Source organism: Pleurodeles waltl, chromosome 1_2 (assembly GCF_031143425.1).
Source record: "Pleurodeles waltl isolate 20211129_DDA chromosome 1_2, aPleWal1.hap1.20221129, whole genome shotgun sequence".
NCBI lineage: Eukaryota > Metazoa > Chordata > Amphibia > Caudata > Salamandridae > Pleurodeles > Pleurodeles waltl.
The window spans coordinates 338,555,135-338,575,332 of NC_090437.1; the positions used below are offsets into that span (position 1 = coordinate 338,555,135).

A 20,198-nucleotide genomic window follows, 5' to 3' on the forward strand; every position below is an offset into this window, starting at 1 on the left:
TCTCCCGATAAAAATGATACCTCACTTGTGTGGGTAGGCCTAGCGCCCGCGACAGGATATGCCCCAAAACACAACGTGGACATATCACAGAAAACAGAGCTGTTTTTAGCAAAGTGACTACCTGTAGATTTTGGCCTCTAGCTCAGCCGCCACCTAGGGAAACCTACCAAACCTATGCATTTCTGAAAACTAGAGACCTAGGGGGATCCAAGGAGGGGTGACTTGCGGGGCTCGGACCAGGTTCTGTTACCCAGAATCCTTTGCAAACCTCAAAATTTGGCTAAAAAAACACATGTTCCTCAAATTTCTGTGGCAGAAAGTTCTGGAATCTGAGAGGAGCCACAAATTTCCTTCCACCCAGCGTTCCCCCACGTCTCCCGATAAAAATGATACCTCACTTGTGTGGGTAGGCCTAGCGCCCGCGACAGGATATGCCCCAAAACACAACGTGGACATATCACAGAAAACAGAGCTGTTTTTAGCAAAGTGACTACCTGTAGATTTTGGCCTCTAGCTCAGCCACCACCTAGGGAAACCTACCAAACCTGTGCATTTCTGAAAACTAGAGACCTAGGGGAATCCAAGGAGGGGTGACTTGCGGGGCTCGGACCAGGTTCTGTTACCCAGAATCCTTTGCAAACCTCAAAATTTGGCTAAAAAAACACATGTCCCTCACATTTCTGTGGCAGAAAGTTCTGGAATCTGAGAGGAGCTACAAATTTCCTTCCACCCAGCGTTCCCCCAAGTCTCCCGATAAAAATGATACCTCACTTGCGTGGGTAGGCCTAGCGCCGGCGACAGGAAACACCCCAAAGCGCAACGTGGACACATCCTAAATTTTGGAAAAAAACAGAGGTGTTTTTTGCGAAGTGCCTACCTGTAGATTTTGGCCTCTAGCTCAGCCGGCACCTAGGGAAACCTACCAAACCTGTGCATTTCTGAAAACTAGAGACCTAGGGGAATCCAAGGAGGGGTGACTTGCGGGGCTCGGACCAGGTTCTGTTACCCAGAATCCTTTGCAAACCTCAAAATGTGGCTAAAAAAACACATGTCCCTCACATTTCTGTGGCAGAAAGTTCTGGAATCTGAGAGAAGCTACAAATTTCCTTCCACCCAGCGTTCCCCCAAGTCTCCCGATAAAAATGATACCTCACTTGCGTGGGTAGGCCTAGCGCCGGCGACAGGAAACACCCCAAAGCGCAACGTGGACACATCCTAAATTTTGGAAAAAAACAGAGGTGTTTTTTGCGAAGTGCCTACCTGTAGATTTTGGCCTCTAACTCAGCCGGCACCTAGGGAAAGCTACCAAACCTGTGCATTTCTGAAAACTAGAGACCTAGGGGAATCCAAGGAGGGGTGACTTGCGGGGCTCGGACCAGGTTCTGTTACCCAGAATCCTTTGCAAACCTCAAAATTTGGCTAAAAATACACATGTTACTCACATTTCTGTGGCAGAAAGTTCTGGAATCTGAGAGGAGCCACAAATTTCCTTCCACCTAGCGTTCCCCCACGTCTCCCGATAAAAATGATACCTCACTTGTGTGGGTAGGCCTAGCGCCCGCGACAGGATATGCCCCAAAACACAACGTGGACATATCACAGAAAACAGAGCTGTTTTTAGCAAAGTGACTACCTGTAGATTTTGGCCTCTAGCTCAGCCGCCACCTAGGGAAACCTACCAAACCTATGCATTTCTGAAAACTAGAGACCTAGGGGGATCCAAGGAGGGGTGACTTGCGGGGCTCGGACCAGGTTCTGTTACCCAGAATCCTTTGCAAACCTCAACATTTGGCTAAAAAAACACATGTTCCTCAAATTTCTGTGGCAGAAAGTTCTGGAATCTGAGAGGAGCCACAAATTTCCTTCCACCCAGCGTTCCCCCACGTCTCCCGATAAAAATGATACCTCACTTGTGTGGGTAGGCCTAGCGCCCGCGACAGGATATGCCCCAAAACACAACGTGGACATATCACAGAAAACAGAGCTGTTTTTAGCAAAGTGACTACCTGTAGATTTTGGCCTCTAGCTCAGCCGCCACCTAGGGAAACCTACCAAACCTATGCATTTCTGAAAACTAGAGACCTAGTGGAATCCAAGGAGGGGTGACTTGTGTGGCTCGGACCAGGTTCTGTTACCCAGAATCCTTTGCAAACCTCAAAATTTGGCTAAAAATACACGTTACTCACATTTCTGTGGCAGAAAGTTCTGGAATCTGAGAGGAGCTACAAATTTCCTTCCACCCAGCGTTCCCCCAAGTCTCCCGATAAAAATGATACCTCACTTGCGTGGGTAGGCCTAGCGCCGGCGACAGGAAACACCCCAAAGCGCAACGTGGACACATCCTAAATTTTGGAAAAAAACAGAGGTGTTTTTTGCGAAGTGCCTACCTGTAGATTTTGGCCTCTAGCTCAGCCGGCACCTAGGGAAACCTACCAAACCTGTGCATTTCTGAAAACTAGAGACCTAGGGGAATCCAAGGAGGGGTGACTTGCGGGGCTCGGACCAGGTTCTGTTACCCAGAATCCTTTGCAAACCTCAAAATTTGGCTAAAAATACACATGTTACTCACATTTCTGTGGCAGAAAGTTCTGGAATCTGAGAGGAGCCACAAATTTCCTTCTACCCAGCGTTCCCCCAAGTCTCCCGATAAAAATGATACATCACTTGTGTGGGTAGGACTAGCGCCCACGAAAGGAAAGGGCCCAAAACACAACGTGGACACATCACATTTTTTTATAAAAAGCAGTGCCTACCTGTGGATTTTGGCCTGTAGCTCAGCCGACACCTGAGGAAACCTAGCAAACCAGTGCATTTTTGAAAACTAGAAACCCAGGGGAATCCAAGATGGGGTGACTTGCGGGGCTCAGACCAGGTTATGTTACCCAGAATCCTTTGCAAACATCAAAATTTGGCCCAAAAAACACTTTTTCCTCTCATTTCGGTGACAGAAAGTTCTGGAATCTGAGAGGAGCCACAAATTTCCTTCCACCCAGCGTTCCCCTAAGTCTCTCGATAAAAATGGTACATCACTTCTGTGGGTAGGCCTAGCGCCCACAAAAGGAAATGGCCTAAAACACAACGTGGACACAACATATTTTTTCACAGAAAACAGAGGTGTTTTTTGCAAGGTGCCTACCTGTGGTGTTTGGCCTGTAGCTCAGCCGGCCCCAGGGGGGGGGGCAGAAATGGCCTAAAATAAATTTGCCCCCCCAACCCCCACCCTCCCCCGCCGGGAGCGACCCTTGCCTACGGGGTCGCTCCCCCTGCGTGACATTGGCACCAAAAAACAAATCCCCGGTGCCTAGTGGTTTCTGCCCCCTTGGGAGCAGGTTGACCTAAACTCAGCCAATCTGCCCCCAAGGGGGGCAGAAATGGCCTAAATACAATTTGTCCCCCAGGGGAGCGACTTTTGCCTGATGGGTCGCTCCCCATCTCTAAAAAAAAAAAAACAAAGAAAAAAAAGAAAAATTCCCCTGGCGCCTAGAGGTTTCTGCCCCCCCCCCCCCGGGGGCAGATCGGCCTAATAATAGGCCGATCTGCCCCCCGGGGGGGCAGAAATGGCCTAAAATAAATTTGCCCCCCCAACACCCACCCCCCCCCCCGGAGCGACCCTTGCCTACGGGGTCGCTCCCCCTGCGTCACATTGGCGCCAAAAAACAAATCCCCGGTGCCTAGTGGTTTCTGCCCCCTTGGGGGCAGATTGACCTAAAATTGGCCAATCTGCCCCCAGGGGGGCAGAAATGGTCTAAATACAATTTGCCCCCCCAGGGGAGCGACCCTTGCCTGATGGGTCGCTCCCCATCTCTAAAAAAAGAAACAACAACAAAAAAACACACAAAAAAAAAATTGCCCTGGCGCCTAGAGTGTTCTGCCCCCCCCCCCGGGGGCAGTTCGGCCTAATAATAGGCCGATCTGTCCCCCGGGGGGGCAGAAATGGCCTAAAATAAATTTGCCCCCCCAACCCCCACCCCCCCACCGGGAGCGACCCTTGCCTACGGGGTCGCTCCCCTTGCGTGACATTGGCGCCAAAAAACAAATCCCCGGTGCCTAGTGGTTTCTGCCCCCTTGGGGGCAGATTGACCTAAAATTGGCCAATCTGCCCCCAGGGGGGCAGAAATGGTCTAAATACAATTTGCCCCCCCAGGGGAGCGACCCTTGCCTGATGGGTCACTCCCCATCTCTAAAAAAAGAAACAACAAAAAAAAAACACACAAAAAAAAAATTGCCCTGGCGCCTAGAGTGTTCTGCCCCCCCCCCCCCGGGGGCAGTTCGGCCTAATAATAGGCCGATCTGTCCCCCGGGGGGGCAGAAATGGCCTAAAATAAATTTGCCCCCCCAACCCCCCCCCCCCCCCCCCCGGGAGCGACCCTTGCCTACGGGGTCGCTCCCCCTGCGTGACATTGGCGCCAAAAAACAAATCCCCGGTGCCTAGTGGTTTCTGCCCCCTTGGGGGCAGATTGACCTAAAATTGGCCAATCTGCCCCCAGGGGGGCAGAAATGGTCTAAATACAATTTGCCCCCCCAGGGGAGCGACCCTTGCCTGATGGGTCACTCCCCATCTCTAAAAAAAGAAACAACAAAAAAAAAAACACACAAAAAAAAAATTGCCCTGGCGCCTAGAGTGTTCTGCCCCGCCCCCGGGGGCAGTTCGGCCTAATAATAGGCCGATCTGTCCCCCGGGGGGGGCAGAAATGGCCTAAAATAAATTTGCCCCCCCAACCCCCACCCCCCCCCCGGGAGCGACCCTTGCCTACGGGGTCGCTCCCCCTGCGTGACATTGGCGCCAAAAAACAAATCCCCGGTGCCTAGTGGTTTCTGCCCCCTTGGGGGCAGATTGACCTAAAATTGGCCAATCTGCCCCCAGGGGGGCAGAAATGGTCTAAATACAATTTGCCCCCCCAGGGGAGCGACCCTTGCCTGATGGGTCGCTCCCCATCTCTAAAAAAAAGAAACAACAAAAAAAAAACACACAAAAAAAAAATTGCCCTGGCGCCTAGAGTGTTCTGCCCCCCCCCGGGGGCAGTTCGGCCTAATAATAGGCCGATCTGTCCCCCGGGGGGGCAGAAATGGCCTAAAATAAATTTGCCCCCCCAACCCCCACCCCCCGCCCCCCGGGAGCGACCCTTGCCTACGGGGTCGCTCCCCCTGCGTGACATTGGCGCCAAAAAACAAATCCCCGGTGCCTAGTGGTTTCTGCCCCCTTGGGGGCAGATTGACCTAAAATCGGCCAATCTGCCCCCAGGGGGGCAGAAATGGTCTAAATACAATTTGCCCCCCAGGGGAGCGACCCTTGCCTGATGGGTCGCTCCCCATCTCTAAAAAAAAAACACAAAAAAAGAAATTGCCCTGGCGCCTAGAGGTTTCTTCCCCCCCTGGGGGCAGATCGGCCTAATAATAGGCAGATCTGCCCCCAGGGGGGGCAGAAATGGCCTAAAATAAATTGCCCTCCCCCCCAGGGAGCGACCCTTGCCTAAGGGGTCGCTCCCTTTGCGTGAAATTCACGCAAAGAAAAAACTCCCTGGTGTCTAGTGGTTTCTACCCCCCTTGGGGGCAGATTGGCCTCATCAAAATAGGCCAATCTGCCCCCAAGGGAGGCAGAAATGGCCAAAATATAATTTTCCCCCAAGGGGAGCGACCCTTGCCTAAGGGGTCGCTCCCCACCAAAAAAAAAAAAAATGAAACAAAAAAAAAAATATGGTCCCTGGTGCCTAGAGGTTTCTGCCCCCCCTGGGGGCAGATCGGCCTAGTAAGGCCGATCTGCCCCCAGGGGGGGCAGAAAAGGCCTTTTCAAAAAAATGCCCCCCCTGGGAGCGACCCTTGCCCAAGGGGTCGCTCCCTTTGGTCAATTTCAATGAAAAAAAAAAAAATCCCTGGTGTCTAGTGGGGTTTCAAAAGCCGGATTGCAAGCAATCCGGCTTTTGAAACCCTCGGAGGGACTTCAAAGGGAAGGAAATACTTTTCCTTCCCTTTGAAGCCCCTCCGGGCCTCCCAAGTGATTGAAAAAGAAATGCTTTTGCATTTCTTTTTCAATCGCGCTGGAAGCAGAGCTTCCAGCGCGACTAGGGAGGCCCTGTGACAAATCAGCGCGCGCTCGCGCGCTGACGTCACAGGGGGGGTTGGGGGGGGTCGGGGGTGGAAGGGGAAGGGATTCCCCGGTCAGCCCTGACCTGGGGGGGTGGGGGGGCGTCCCTCGGGAGGAGCGCTAGCGCTTCTCCCGAGGGAAGCATTCAGGACGTAATGGTTACGTCCATGGCGCCACACGGGCGCTGCCATGGACGTAACCATTACGTCCGTGGCGGGGAAGGGGTTAAGCATTGATTGTGCCATTGTACATCCTCACCTTAGGGAGCTGCACACATGTGCTCGCACTCCTACGTTCTGCATTATCTCCTGCTTTTTATGTTGATGTGACAAAGATGCTCCAAGTGTGGGAGGGTGCATTAAGTGTGGAACTTGCAGATGGAGTGGGGGAGAACATTCTAAATATGTGCATACATTTTCCTGGGATGTCACATTCAGATTTACGCAGGTTAATTACATATGTCAGACCTATATATATATATATATATATATATATATATATATATATATATATATATGTGTGTGTGTATACACACGCACACACACTCACACCTAGAAGTGTATTGGAGCTGTTGACACTTGTCTTAGATGTATGGATCCTTAGGCCCATTTCTTTTACAAGATCTGGGAATGGGAGTGCACATGATACAAAAAAAATGCATTGTGATGTCTAACATGTAGTCTGCATTGGGGGATACACATTTGACTCACTCCTGGCAGTAGGGGCATGATGCCAGGTCTGTTATGGGAGAGCGGGGAGGCATTCTTCTAGTTTGTTTTATTATGTGGTAGTTCTGAAACCCTTTTGTAGGAAACAAACGTTAACCTGAGAATTTCCTTGCAACCACTGTATTTGCATCCTGCGTTAAACTCAATAAAGAAAAGTTAAAAAAACCAATAACCCAGCATCTGAAACACTGTAGCACCCTCTAGTAGAAGGAAGCCCAGTTCTACTTAGAAAATTAAGATGCAAAATTTATACTGAGCAGGTCTGTCTTGGCAGATTTTTTGTCAGGGAGTCACAATCTTGCTGAATTTCATGATACTTAATTTGCATATTTTTTCCCATGGAATACTTTCCAGAAGAAAATTTCTCAGGCAACAGTAAAACCGCTGCTGAAAAATACATTGGGCCTGATTACAAGTATGGCAGTCCAAAGACTGCTGCACTGACTATGGCAGTGCGACTGCCACGTCTTGAGGCGGTCCAACTGGCCGATTTGGACAGTGGTAGTCGGAAAGCCATAGGACCGGCGCCACCATCAAGTCCTGACCCACTGCGGTGGTGGCAGTCGGGAAAGCGTTGGAATATGGAGGCGGCGCCGGCAGTGGCCCCGCCGTCCATATTACGATCTGCCTGTCCACTGACCTTTTCATGGTGGGGACACTGCCAAAAAAGATTGTCAGAGGAGGGCAGCAACGATACTGCCCATGTCATGGGCAGTGCACTACCCCCCCTGCCAGCACAGTTGGTATGCTCATGGTCTGCTGTTGCAACAATGTGCATACTGACTGTGCTGGCAGTGCAGTCAGTGCAGTTGGCATAGTCCTTGGCTCTCCCTTAGACCCAAAGCCAATGTTGTCAAACTGACTGTGCTGTCAGCCCCGCGGGACCATCATAATGGGGAGGTTGGGATGCCTCAGGCTTTGGGGCGTCCTCCCAACCGCCGCATTGGCGGCATGGTGGTCTGACCGCCTGTGTCGTAATTAGGCCCTTTGTCCTCAAACCAGTTTTCTGCTGACATCTAGGCTGACTTTTAAATGTGTAGCATGACCTTGCATTTAATTTTTATGCTAGAAACCAGCAAGAATATAACCAGTTTATATAATTTTCAAACAATTTCACAACATTTTGTGAGTAAAATCACAATTGTACCCATCTCTACTGCTGCAAGTGTGCAGAGCCTGAAATCAGAGGCTTGGAAGTAACAAACAAATGAATAAAGTTGGTTGCACTTGACAGATAATAAAGTGACGATCCTGAACCAAAAAGAGCCTCTGGTAGAGTATCTGGAAACCCACCATAAAACAAAGCCTTCGAAAGGAACCTGAAGACAATGGTGGAGGGAACAACACAACGGAACACAGAAACCTACACCACTTACTTGCACATGGCCGGAGCTCGCAGGGCCTTATCATGGAAGGGAGAGGCGGGTCTGGACATGCTGAAGAATTGAGAACTGTGTATTCACCTGTCTTCAACATCTGCCTACAATACGCATTTTGCTTCTGTGATCCATTCCCACAGCTTACAGAGCACTATGAGAAAAAAAGGTGAAATTAGATTGCCTTTCTAGTAAAATATATTGTGCAGATACTGGAGCAAGCAAGAGGTCCTTCGCTTCCACTTTCTTGATGAACTGAAGACATCTGGGCATATTTGTCCTCCTTAACCTTGGAGGTGCAAGTCACTGTATAGAGCAAGAAGGCTTCATATGGAATACTAGTGTTTCAAAAAGCGACACAACTTCAGTAAAAAGATTTCAACACACTAGACTCTGATTAAAAGTAAGGAACTGTGTACGTTTCTAAGTTTTTTATTAACTGAGACTAAATAAAAATAATATTAATAGTCAACCATCAAACATATTCAGTAACTCTCAAATTAAAATATATAAAGGAAACTCAACTCAGACCTTTTTAAAGTGCCATAATTCTATAAGAATGTGTCTGCCCATGACAGATTTAAGTCCGCGCTGAGACTTAAAAAAACATTTTCAAATCCATTGCATTCAATCTTGGAATTTAAAATAAAAATCTACTTATTTATTTGTATCTTTGTAAAGAGCGGACCACACCCACTGGTTGACATAGTGCTTTACATGACACCATGTTACAACTCATTTCCAGACTGCCATTGCTACCCAGAAGTAGAAGCGGGTGGTTAAATGATGACTTGACTGGGTCCATTGTACACAGTGGACACACTGTCGATAAGCCAGTCAGGAATCACATTTAAGTAGATCAAAGGTGGCCAGTGTAGGTCCACTGAGCCGAATCCATTGCAGATTTTGAGGATAACATCATAACATAAATTTACCTTAAATTAATCTAAAAGAAAGTCACGGAGTGATTCTAAAAATGTATCATAAATACAGCCTTTCATAACCTATGTTAGACATCCCTACTGTAAATATTATTATTGCAGAACTTTCTGCTGCAATTTCCCACCAGGAAGCAGCAGATGGAAAACTGCAGCATTAGAATGCTGCAAGCAGAGGCTATGGGTGTTGTGTAGGGCCTGGAGAAGTTGCCTTTGTGCCATGGGGAGCTCTTGCAGCAGGGGCGGCTCCTCTGCAATGGTGGCTTAGGCGCCGCCCCTCTGACTGAGAGCCAGCAGGGAGGGGGCAGGGCTGGGCATGGATGCGGGAGGAGTAGAAACTGCACTTAAGTGCGCATGTGTGTTTGGCCGGCCAATGCAGGCTGGCCAAACCCACATGCACCCTTAGGTTTCTCCAACCCGGCTGTGTAGAAGCTGCACAGACCCTAGGGTTGTGTTTGTGCAGTCCAAGCTGCTCAGACCAATCCTGACGCTGCTTTCATGCTAGATTTTGCATGAAAGCAGTGCCAGGATTGCTGGGGAGCCTGTACTGGTGTCTCAGTGAATGCTGGGACACCAGAAGAGGCGCGAGGTGGCAGGAGTCGACGATGACAGCAACAACGAGAATGGTAAGTGTTTTTTATTTATTTTATTTGTTTTTGTTTCCCCTGCTGTCGCTCCACATTCCTGCCCTCTTGACATTTGCGGCAGCGGCTGCTGGCTTGCATAGGGGGACAAGCGGGGGCTAGACTCTGCTGCTGCCCACTGCCCACCCAACACAGCAAATCAAATCAGCACTGCATAAGGAACAGGTGAACATCTGTGGTTCCTTCCAGTGTGAATGTCAGTACCTTCATGAACCATGATTCTGAATCTCCTACCAAGCCTTTTCTGGGACAAATGAAGGAAAATGGAAAGTTATTGAGTTCTAACTGAAGATCACCAGCAGAATACAAGGTAGAATTGCAGATTGGCGTGCTGCAGTATCACATGCCAATAGCAGGACTGGCTAAATAAAAGTGGGCCCCTGAATCAGGATCTTGTGCCATGTCTAATTTCTTTGTCCATATCTTGCAGTGTGAGCCTACCAAATTCAGACCTAATGAAGCCAAAGAGTACATTTAGAAGATGGACCCATATAGAAGGTTATTATGGCCGGCATCTGAGCCCCATGCTGAAAGGAATGCAAATGGAATGGCACTAGAAGATAGGTGGGTCTGCTATAAAACATCCTGAACTGGAAAGACCCTCTCTTGGTGAGTGTGTGAGTGGGTAAAGGTTCAGGAGATGAAGTTGTAGGGGAATTATGGGGTTCCTCCTCACAAGGTAAAACACATACCTAATGATCTTTCCAACCATCTTGTAAGGAACACCCTTGCATATCCATGCAAAACAACCTTCAGAAATCTATTTGACAGTGTGCTTGCTTGCACGTGTGCGTGGGTGGTGTTATTAACAACATAATTCATAATAAAAGTTGACAATAAAGCAGTAATGCATACACAGACCATACCTGTGACCAATCAGAAAAGTGCCACTCTGCCGGGCAGTCTTCCTTCTTGCACTGCTCTTGAGAGATTGGCATCAAAGAAGAACAGAACGTCTTTGGCAGCTCGAGGAAGCTTGCGTCAGCCAGACGTTGTTTGCAAAGAACATCCCTTCTTCGAATTCCGCCTCCACATGTTTGAGAACACTTAAGTAAAGAGACACAAGGGAGAATGTATAAATACTTTAACAATGATCACCAACCACAGCTCAAATGAAACCTATCATTAGAATATGCTCCACCTATGTTAAGTAAGTAAGTACTGCTTTTTCCCTGTTTATATGATCAACGAGTGGTGATCATTCATGCTACAATATTTCTTATAAATCTTTGATCTGACTATGGTTGATTGTGTGATCTTTCCTAGTCCTCATTCTATCAAAATAGATTATTGGCGAGACAAAAATAACCCACTTAGAAATATCCGGCGTTGATTATGCTTATTTCACCACAACGTGTGCAATTAATTATATTCTGTTAACATAAAGTATATGTGACAATTCACAAGTGAAAGAAATACTGTGTATCTTACCACCAAATGCAAATGACGATTTATATTCTTAATTAATACACTTATTTAGTATGATCGATGAGATATGGATAGACAACACTGGTTCAGTATATATCAGACAACAAGAGGATGTATGCAGCAGTGGTGACATTAACAGTGTGTTGAAGATACATGTAAATAGCTTGGGAAACAGATGCTTGCTTTAGGGATATGTTAGTGGGAGTCATGGAAGGTACGGGTTAGCAGCGGTTTCTCCATGGTGGTGTCAGGGCGTTGCCCCACCTGTATTTGTTGCCCCCTCGCCACTAAAAATTTATTTAGAAGATTTATATTCCCAGCCGCTGTGCTTTTATTTCAGCCATGGGCCGAGAGCACATTGCAGGCAGCAGGCTTTCACATCATGAGTGGGCGGGGGTGGGGCACCATTATAAACAGGAAAGGAAAACTGTCTGGGTCTGAAGACGTGTGTGCGCATGTCGGGTTCGAAGGGGTGTCTTCCTACGACCAACCCGACATGTGCACATAATGCCTCTCCTACTAGTACAATGTTAGTGAGCCGGGGATCATAGCTGCATCCTCCCCGGCCTCCTGAGGAGCGTTGACTTTGCCTGCGCCAACCTATCCTGACGCTGCTCTTATGCTGTTTGCTGATATAAACAGCAAGGGAGCAGCATCTGGATTGGCTCAAGAGGCGAAGAGCAGGACTAGTCTTGGAGGCAGCATTAAGATGGGAAGTTTGTCTTACAGAAGATTATGGGTAATCACGGTATGGCTTTATTAAGAAGCCATGCTGTGATTGGTCATTTTCTATCCCTTGCTACAAGTCGGTCTACTGTTTCCACCTCATCCTGACCAACCCTGGAAGTAGCAAAGCCGAGGGCGAGGAGCACCGCGCCTGAGCATAAGAAATGTATAATTTTGGAGCTCTCCATATCATCCGGTCTTGACCTCAAGTGACACACAAAGTGACTTGAGTGCTGCCTATTACCTCTATTCAGTGATTCTCTGTGCTGGAGTTAAGTCGCAAATCCAACTAGCAATTCATTAAAACTCCTGCAGTCAGATCAACATTCTTTTACTCTGGGCCAATCACTTAATCTCCCCATGTGGTGTACCTGTGTAATTATTAATTATGTATGTATTCTTTTCATTGTTACAGTGCTTTAGAGAGCGCACGTTATTCTGAGATTGGTATCTTTTAACTGTATTTCTGGGTCCCTAACACCAGTGCTTTTAATGGGCCGGAACTGTCCGGTACTGAGTACCGGCACTTTTTTATTTTGAGAGGGAGAGTACCGGCACATCTCAAGAAAAACGTAATACTTTTAATTGGAGAGTACAGGCACTTCTCGGAAGCAAGCAGGTACTAAGGCACAGAGTACCTGCACTTTTATTTTCAAGCACTGCCTAACACCATGCCTGAATGAACCTGACCTGTATAATAGTAACTGCTCTTGTTAAGTGCTGCGCTTCTTTAGATACCCTTACCCGTACATAAATAAAACGATATAAGGCAAACGTGAGGCAGCCGTCGTTTTTTTCCCCCTCGCAAGTCAGGACTGAGGCTGGTGGATGTAGCAGGCCTACAGGGACCCCCGGGACAGAACACACAGACACTGTTGTGGGGTGTTCACATGGAGAGTGGCACAGCGCAGCTCCGTCTTTATTTTTATAACCTCTGTCCACGCTCCGCCCGGACGCGCGGAACAGGCGACAAAGTATTGGAGAGTCCGGATGGCTCTCTACAGTGGACACACACGCGGGTGTCCACTTGATTTGACTAAATGTGCGACCTGACGTGAAAAGTAGCACGGCAGGATGCTTTGAGACGCAGCAAACGCATCATGAAGCCAGTGGTGGACGGGGAAAGATTACTATTGTTTACTAGTTACATATTTATTTGACATGGACGGTGCTGCCGATATTACCTTCGCGCTCTAGGCGCGATTGGCTTTGAGCAGGGTCAATAAACGGAGGCCTGTTTTGTAATCATGTCTCCTCTCTTCGTTTTACCAAAAATGTGCAGCTGCCGCTTCAGTATAGTTTATTGCTTCTAAACACATCTGTTCTTTCTTTCTTTCTCTCTCTCTCTCAAAAGAGAGAGAGAGAGAGAGAGAGAGAGCGGTGTAGCTATTTCTTTTTGCTGCAGAAGGCGCAGCGGTATAAAGTGTGCCTGCTTTTTCATTCCTGCATGGATGCATTCAGTAGACTTTCCTTTTAGCTGGACGAGTGGATTATTTCCGTGACGTTATTCTCTATCTGCTTCTCCTCAAGGCCGTTTAGCTTCCCTTGGGCAATGAGTTTGCGCTATAATAAAATTGTAAAATAAAAGATGAACACACAGGAAAGCGTGCTAAGCATGTATTTAGATAATCAATAAGTGATTTACCGTTCCAAAGTAATATACAAGGTCCTGGTGCAGAGCAACACTTCAACTAATGTAAGTAAAACCTATTGGATTAACACCAGAGAGGTCTGTTTCTTTAGACTATCCTGAGCCTTTGCAAAATAAATGTCAGTCTTTTATGTTACAATGGCTTCCTTGTCGACAGGCCCTTCGCAGAGTTCAATGCTGCATTATGTGTTTTCTTTTAATTCCATTATTAGGTGGTCTCTAGGCATGCGAGTGTCGCAGGTGATTAACTATTTTAAGGTGAGCCGTGACAGAATCTTGCTAAAATCAAAAAGAATGCCATCAATGGTAGGTTACTGGCCCTCTATTGTCATTTGTATCCAAAATCAACAAAATGCATCTATGGCAGTGAGGTTCAAAATGTTGATCCAAGCTAATAATGTTAAAGACATTTCAAGGCAGTTCAGCAGAAGTCAACAGAACCGCAGTTAAGGCAGGGTGTTTTTTTTTGTTCCCTAAAAAATGCGTATTTCCTTCTTATGTACTATTATCAAATTTATTTATTGTTTCCATGTTCTTCCTTTATTGAAAAATTACCATTTTCAGAATGTGTGCAGTGCTGCGTGATAGCTTTATTGATGGTAATGTACCCTAATTTGACTGTAGGCAGACTTTTGCACCGTGGCTAGTGCGACACGCTCCTCTCTGTTGGTAGGGGTTATTTATCACAGATGCATTAATGCCCGGGCAATTCTTAGCAAGGAAACGTGTAATTGTGAATGCCTGTTACTTTCTCAAATTTCCCCTAAAATTCACCACTTGCTACTCCTTTTCCCCAAATTTTCTTGGGGGAGAAACCTCTTAAACCCCCATTTTATCCATCAGACTCACTCGCTTTTCTTGCTCGCGACAAAACTCTCATCCACAACATTTACGCCCCACCATTTTCAAATGGCACCAGCCGCACCTGGGTATGGCTGAGGCCATGAATGTGTAAATTAAGGTGTGGATGTTAATTGGGAAGTCCGAAGAGAGCAGGAAAGGGAAGATTTGGTTCAGTGCTCGCAGTACTCAGATCCTTGTGCTCCCTTCGTTAGTAATAACCAGGGCTACAATAGACATTCAGTCAATCGGCTCAGCTGTGCGCTAAGAGTCTGTTTTCAGAGCAGGGTGGCCTGTCATGAATCAACCATGCCTTGTAGTTCTCTAAAGATTCTGTACATAACCGGGGGTTATGAAAAGATGTGTTGAACCACAGATTATCAGAAGGTGCAGTACTTGCTGTGGTGTTCTATTGCCACCCGTTGCTGTTGGGATTATAAGAACAACACAGCAACGCCAAGACATAGCCATGGCCACTTGGCTTCTCATTAGTAGGATCTTGTAGTTTAGCATCTCAAATGTTACACAGAGATCAAGCAAGACCTTCTCCTTGAACCAAATCATAGTTTGTCCTGTAACAGAAAATAATCCAAAAGGTCTGGAAAAACTGTTTCTGGTCTGAAGTATACACAGAGAGTGTGGGAAAAGACACGTTCCACTGTACATTTTGAAGTTTAAAGATAAACATTGAGAAAGCTGAAGGACATACTAAACCATGACCTGGACTTCATTTCTTAGGTGAGGAACAATCTATGCATTATGCTATGTGTTGTGTGTCATCTGTCATTGATTTCTAAATGACAGCATCTTCACCCATTGTGCATGATGCTGTTTATTCGGTGCTTACATCTACAGATCAGCAATAAGTAAAATGAAAAAATACAGCATATATGTTAATAAAAGCCTAGATACATTTTTATGATAATGAATTTCCTCTATTTAATTTATAGATAAAAACACTAAAGGTGTTCATAAGGACAGACATAAATTGAAAACCACCAGTCTGTGGCTAACTACAGGCTGTAATGGACTCTCAAGAGGGTATTGAGGGAACAAAATTCAAGGTAAATCACTAGAATGAATGCTGAGATAACTAATCCCTGGGTTGTGTCACACTGAAGTTTAGAACCACAGCAGAGATTTCTGTAGAGACCAGGGTAGATTGAAGTTAACAGAAATATAAGTATGCTGACACTTTAAATGAGCTTGGTTACAATAAAATCAACGCCTGTAATCCAGTGAGTTTATCTGTTCCTTATTGTATTATCTAAAGACAGAAAACATCTGATCTTGAGAATCTTCTTGAGTAATAAGATACTGATTTAAATTTAAGAAAATAAAAGATCCGTTTCATTGTACTTGGATGGTAGATGATAGAGAAGGTTGCGACCCTGTATGTACATGAGATAAAGTATCCTGTGCTTTACGTTATATAAAAAATGAAAATTAAGAAGAAATTCCATGATCATATGGGGAAAGAAAAGCCAAGTTCCTTTATAAGACCATCACCCATCTCGCAGAACCCTTAAATCCATAGTGTCTTGCTCTTTCATGTTTATTTCAGACACAAAGAATAAAAGCAGAATATATACTATGAAATTAAACACCCAAAAGCAGTTAAGTATTTTTTCCAAAAGATATTAGAAGCAGTTTCATGTAAATCAGATTAAAATAGTGGCTTAGATTATGTGGAAACATGGATCCTTATCACTTTTCTTTTAGGAAAAAAAAATATCAGAAGACAGAAAAGGCAGTTGTTTTCCTTGTTTAAACCACAGCTGTAATTTTGCTCTGTGATCTGTCTTTCACTCTGGGTGCCTGCTCTCAGTAGGCTTTCTGATATCAGAACCCAACTGTAATAACTTAGGTTATGTTATTTCTGTACTACAGGCAACTAGATGCATCATAATTTGCCTGTAAAACGGAAATTAGGGGTGGGCTTTCCCACATGCAAAAACAACCCAAACAGAATATATACTTTGTATTGCCTTTGAATGTGAACGACTAATATCTAGTAATCCCCCATTTGGGAAGTTACTTTATGAATGTAAGAATATAAGGATTACATCTAAATAATGGAATGCATCATCCAATGTTTAGTGGAGAGGAAAAGTGAGATTACTTTTGCATGGGATATCATAAGTCACTACATCTCCTTCTAATAAATAGAGAACAGAATTTACGGGACCTACTACATATTGGTTTTGTTTATATATTATGGCACAATGTATTAAGAGTTGACAATTTTAATTATTTGAGAAAACAGTTCAGGGAATGTAAAGGAGTTTAAAGAGATTGACATATTGCTGAATATGTGATTATAGTAATATGGTCCTCTAGCAGTAAGTGACAACTCTTATATCAAACATGCTTTGTCCTGAGATAGATGGTTGAGAAGGAATCAACATGGCTGAAATGCAGAGGCAGCATAAGTTTTTACTGTGAAAAATCGTGACACTAGAGAAATATAGGAAATGCTATAAAGAGAGAAATAACAAATGTAGACAGCCAGTGCACATGATTAATAAAGAAATGTATCATTGATTAGGATTGTATGACAATGTTGTGATGTATAGTGAAAAAGTATTTAGTCAGATATTAATGTGACTTAAATATTTACAAATTGTATCAGAGAAATGAATTATGTAACGGAATAAGTTAGAAAAGAAAGAGAACACATAAGTATAGGATTAACTGTAAAATTATTATTTCTTCATATATATGGGAACATACATCATGTGAAAATATTAATATTAGTATGATCAATGTTGGGAATGGCCCTTTTTGCAGGGTTATCCCCAAATATTTTGCTTCTGACGTTCTGTTTTTGACTCTGTGCTGAAGTTAATTTTTGCTGGCTTTAGGTCTCTGGGCCTTTTACCACCGCTGACTGGTGCTACAGTGCAAGTGCCCTCTGCCTAAATGGTATTGGTGATTGGTTTATCCATGATTGGTATATCTGATTTACCAGTAAGTCCCTAGTATAGTGTGCCAGGTTGCCCAGGGCCTACTAGTGGGCCTACAGCACTAATTGTGCCACCCACGAGTAGCCCTGTAAACATGTCTCAGACCTGCCACTGTAGTGTCAGTGTGTGCAGTTTTAATTTGCCATGTCCACCTGGCAAGTGCTCCCACTTGCCAGCCCCAAACCTCCCCTTTTACTACATGTATGTCACCCTTAAGGTAGGCCCAAGGTAGCCCCTTGGGCAGGGTGCAGTGTATATAAAAGGTAGGACATGTACTGGTGTGTTTTACATGTCCTGAAAGTGAAATACTGCTAAATTTGTGTTTGACTATTGCAAGGACTATCTCTACCATAGTGTAACATGGGGATTGCCTTTTACAGGTAATTTTCCATTGGGAGCAGATAGAGATTTGCAGTTTGGGGTCTTTGAACTCACAATTTAAAGGTACATTTTTGGTGAAGTTTGTTGTTAAATTGTAAGTTTGAAAATGCCACTTTTAGAAACTGGTCATTTTCTTGCTTAATCATTCTGTGCCTCTGCCTGGCTGTGAAATACACATCTGGGCCAGGATGACAGTTGGGCTGTTTGTGAATTCAGTCTGGACAGTCACACAAAGGGAGCTGAGGTGTGTCCTGCATATCCTGATGGGGCCTTCTGAGCTAGAGTGGGGGGAGGAGCTAACACTTACACCTGAATAGGGCTGTGCCTGTATTTACACAAAGCAGTCTCCAATCCCCTGGAGTATGTCTGAGGACAGGACCGGAAAGGCAGGGTCTTGTGCACTACAAAGACTTTTCTTTGAAGTTTGCCTACTAAAAGGCAGAAATGGGTCTAAAGACTGGGCCTCTGACCCCACAAAGTTAGGATCCTTCTGGACTGAGGACATTCTGCCAGGAAGAAGAGCTGGATGCTGAAGGAGGGACTACCACTCTGTCTGTTGCTTTGCTAAGCTGGCCTGCTGCTTGCTGCTTCTGTCCTGGGAGTGAAAGGAGCGGACTTTGCTTTCTACATCCTGCCTCCAAAGGTTCTCCAAGGGCTTGGACTGAGTTTGCCTCATGTTAAGAAGTCTCAGGGACATCAAAGACTTCATCTGCCAGCACCTGGGCTCTCATGCTGAGAGTCCAGACTTGCCAAATGGTGCCAAGTCCACTTCATGGGCTCTTGGGAGTGAGTTCCGGTGTAACCAAGAAGAAACAAGCACATCGACTCCACAGCGACTTTGGAACTGACGCCGCTGTCAGACTCAGCACTGCTGCCTGTATTGGAGCTGTGGTCCCAGCTGAGTGCAGCGACCGCGACTGACACCGCATACCCGACGCCGCCACAGAGCTCCAAAGTCCCGCCACAGCTTGAGTCTCGGGTGCTGCATCACCAACATCTGTGACACCTGTCTCCGGCCCCGTGGTGTGATCGCAACACTGAAAAGTCTACACCTATTGTCTTGACCTGCTGGATTCATTTACTCTGCCTTGTCGCAAGGAACCGATGCTTCGCCTCCGACCCCACATCACCTCCCCATCAACCATAAGGAACTGACTCCTCATGTCCCCTGCCTAATAGTAAGGAATCGACACCTCACTTCGCCAGTAGCAGTAAGAAGCCAACGCTGCACTGGCTGCAGCGACGCCTTACCTCCCCGATTCCATGCAAAGTCTTTGGTTCCTAAATTTCCATAGTACTGTACCTGGGGTCCATGTCACACTGTGACTGTCCCGTGCTCGCTCACGAGTGGCGTCGGACTGTTGGGAACAACCTTGTCAAGACATCGTAATAACCGTAGTTGGAGCTAGTCTGTTTCTAAGCGCTATACCAAGATTTAATCTTTGAAAATTCATATCTTTGCTTGTGTATGTTGGATTTTTGCTTTTTTGGTCTTGTTTTATTCAGATAAATATTGACTATTGTTCCTCAACTGGTGTTGAGTACTTCTGTGGTATTGTCACTGTGTTACAGTGTGTGTGTACAAATACTTTACACATTGCTTCTAAGATAAGCCTGACTTCTCGTGCCAAGCTACGAAGGGGGTGAACAGGGGTTATTTTAGCTGTGTGACTCCCTTACCCCTACTAGAGTGAGGGTCCCTAATTGGACAGGGTGCAAACCACTGCCAAATAGAGACCTCATTTCTAGCAATCATATACTGAGTTGTTTTTTAGAGTATTCTCAGGCCTTATATAGAGGTTTTAGGGGGTCCCTTTCGAATAAATAATCATGTTTTTTCAATGTGGTCATCATGTCAAGCTACGGATGCATAATATATAATTCTGGTCCAATGATCTGGGGCATTGCTAAAGAGAATGTGAAATGGTACACATTTTAATACGATTTGGGGGTTCACATTTGGTTAGAGTCATTGTAAAATCATTGCAGAAGGCCTGTTCAAGAGTCTGTGTTATACTCCTATTCTCTCCATTTTCCGCCATACTGAAGTGAGCCCATGAGTTTTTGAACGCCACTCTAAAATTCAGAAAGAACGACAGGGCTCCTTCGATAAGGCCCACTCTATCAACCCACATTTTACAGGACAGGCAGAACAAACAGAATATACTTGGAAGCACTTTGAGGCCTTGCCAGGGGTATAAAGTGGTATACAAATGCTTGCATTGCAAATCAATTAATAGGACAGGAGCCCCGGTCAAAGTTAGATTTACCTAAGTTGGCATCAGGAGTTTGGCACCGATACCACTAAAAGAATAGGCATGTATATAAATGCACACATAAATATATCTGTCTTCGTGCACAAGCTGCCAGTGTGCTTTGTGCCAGTTTTTGATCACACTATGTTATGCCACGCTTGATCTGGCTTGTAGAAGGGTCCC

The 20,198-nt window shown here is 45.7% G+C and overlaps 1 protein-coding gene across 1 annotated transcript in view; it reads right to left on the reverse strand.

Annotated features, from left to right (window-relative positions):
• Positions 1-20,198, reverse strand: part of ADAMTSL1 (ADAMTS like 1) — a 731,427-nt gene that overhangs the window by 194,039 nt on the left and 517,190 nt on the right. Inside the window, exons 17-18 of the mRNA XM_069239462.1 lie at positions 10,635-10,814; positions 8,187-8,340 (exon numbers count right to left, since the gene is read on the reverse strand). Of these exons, the coding sequence (XP_069095563.1) occupies positions 8,187-8,340; positions 10,635-10,814 (334 nt within the window). The remainder of the gene's footprint in view (positions 1-8,186; positions 8,341-10,634; positions 10,815-20,198) is intronic.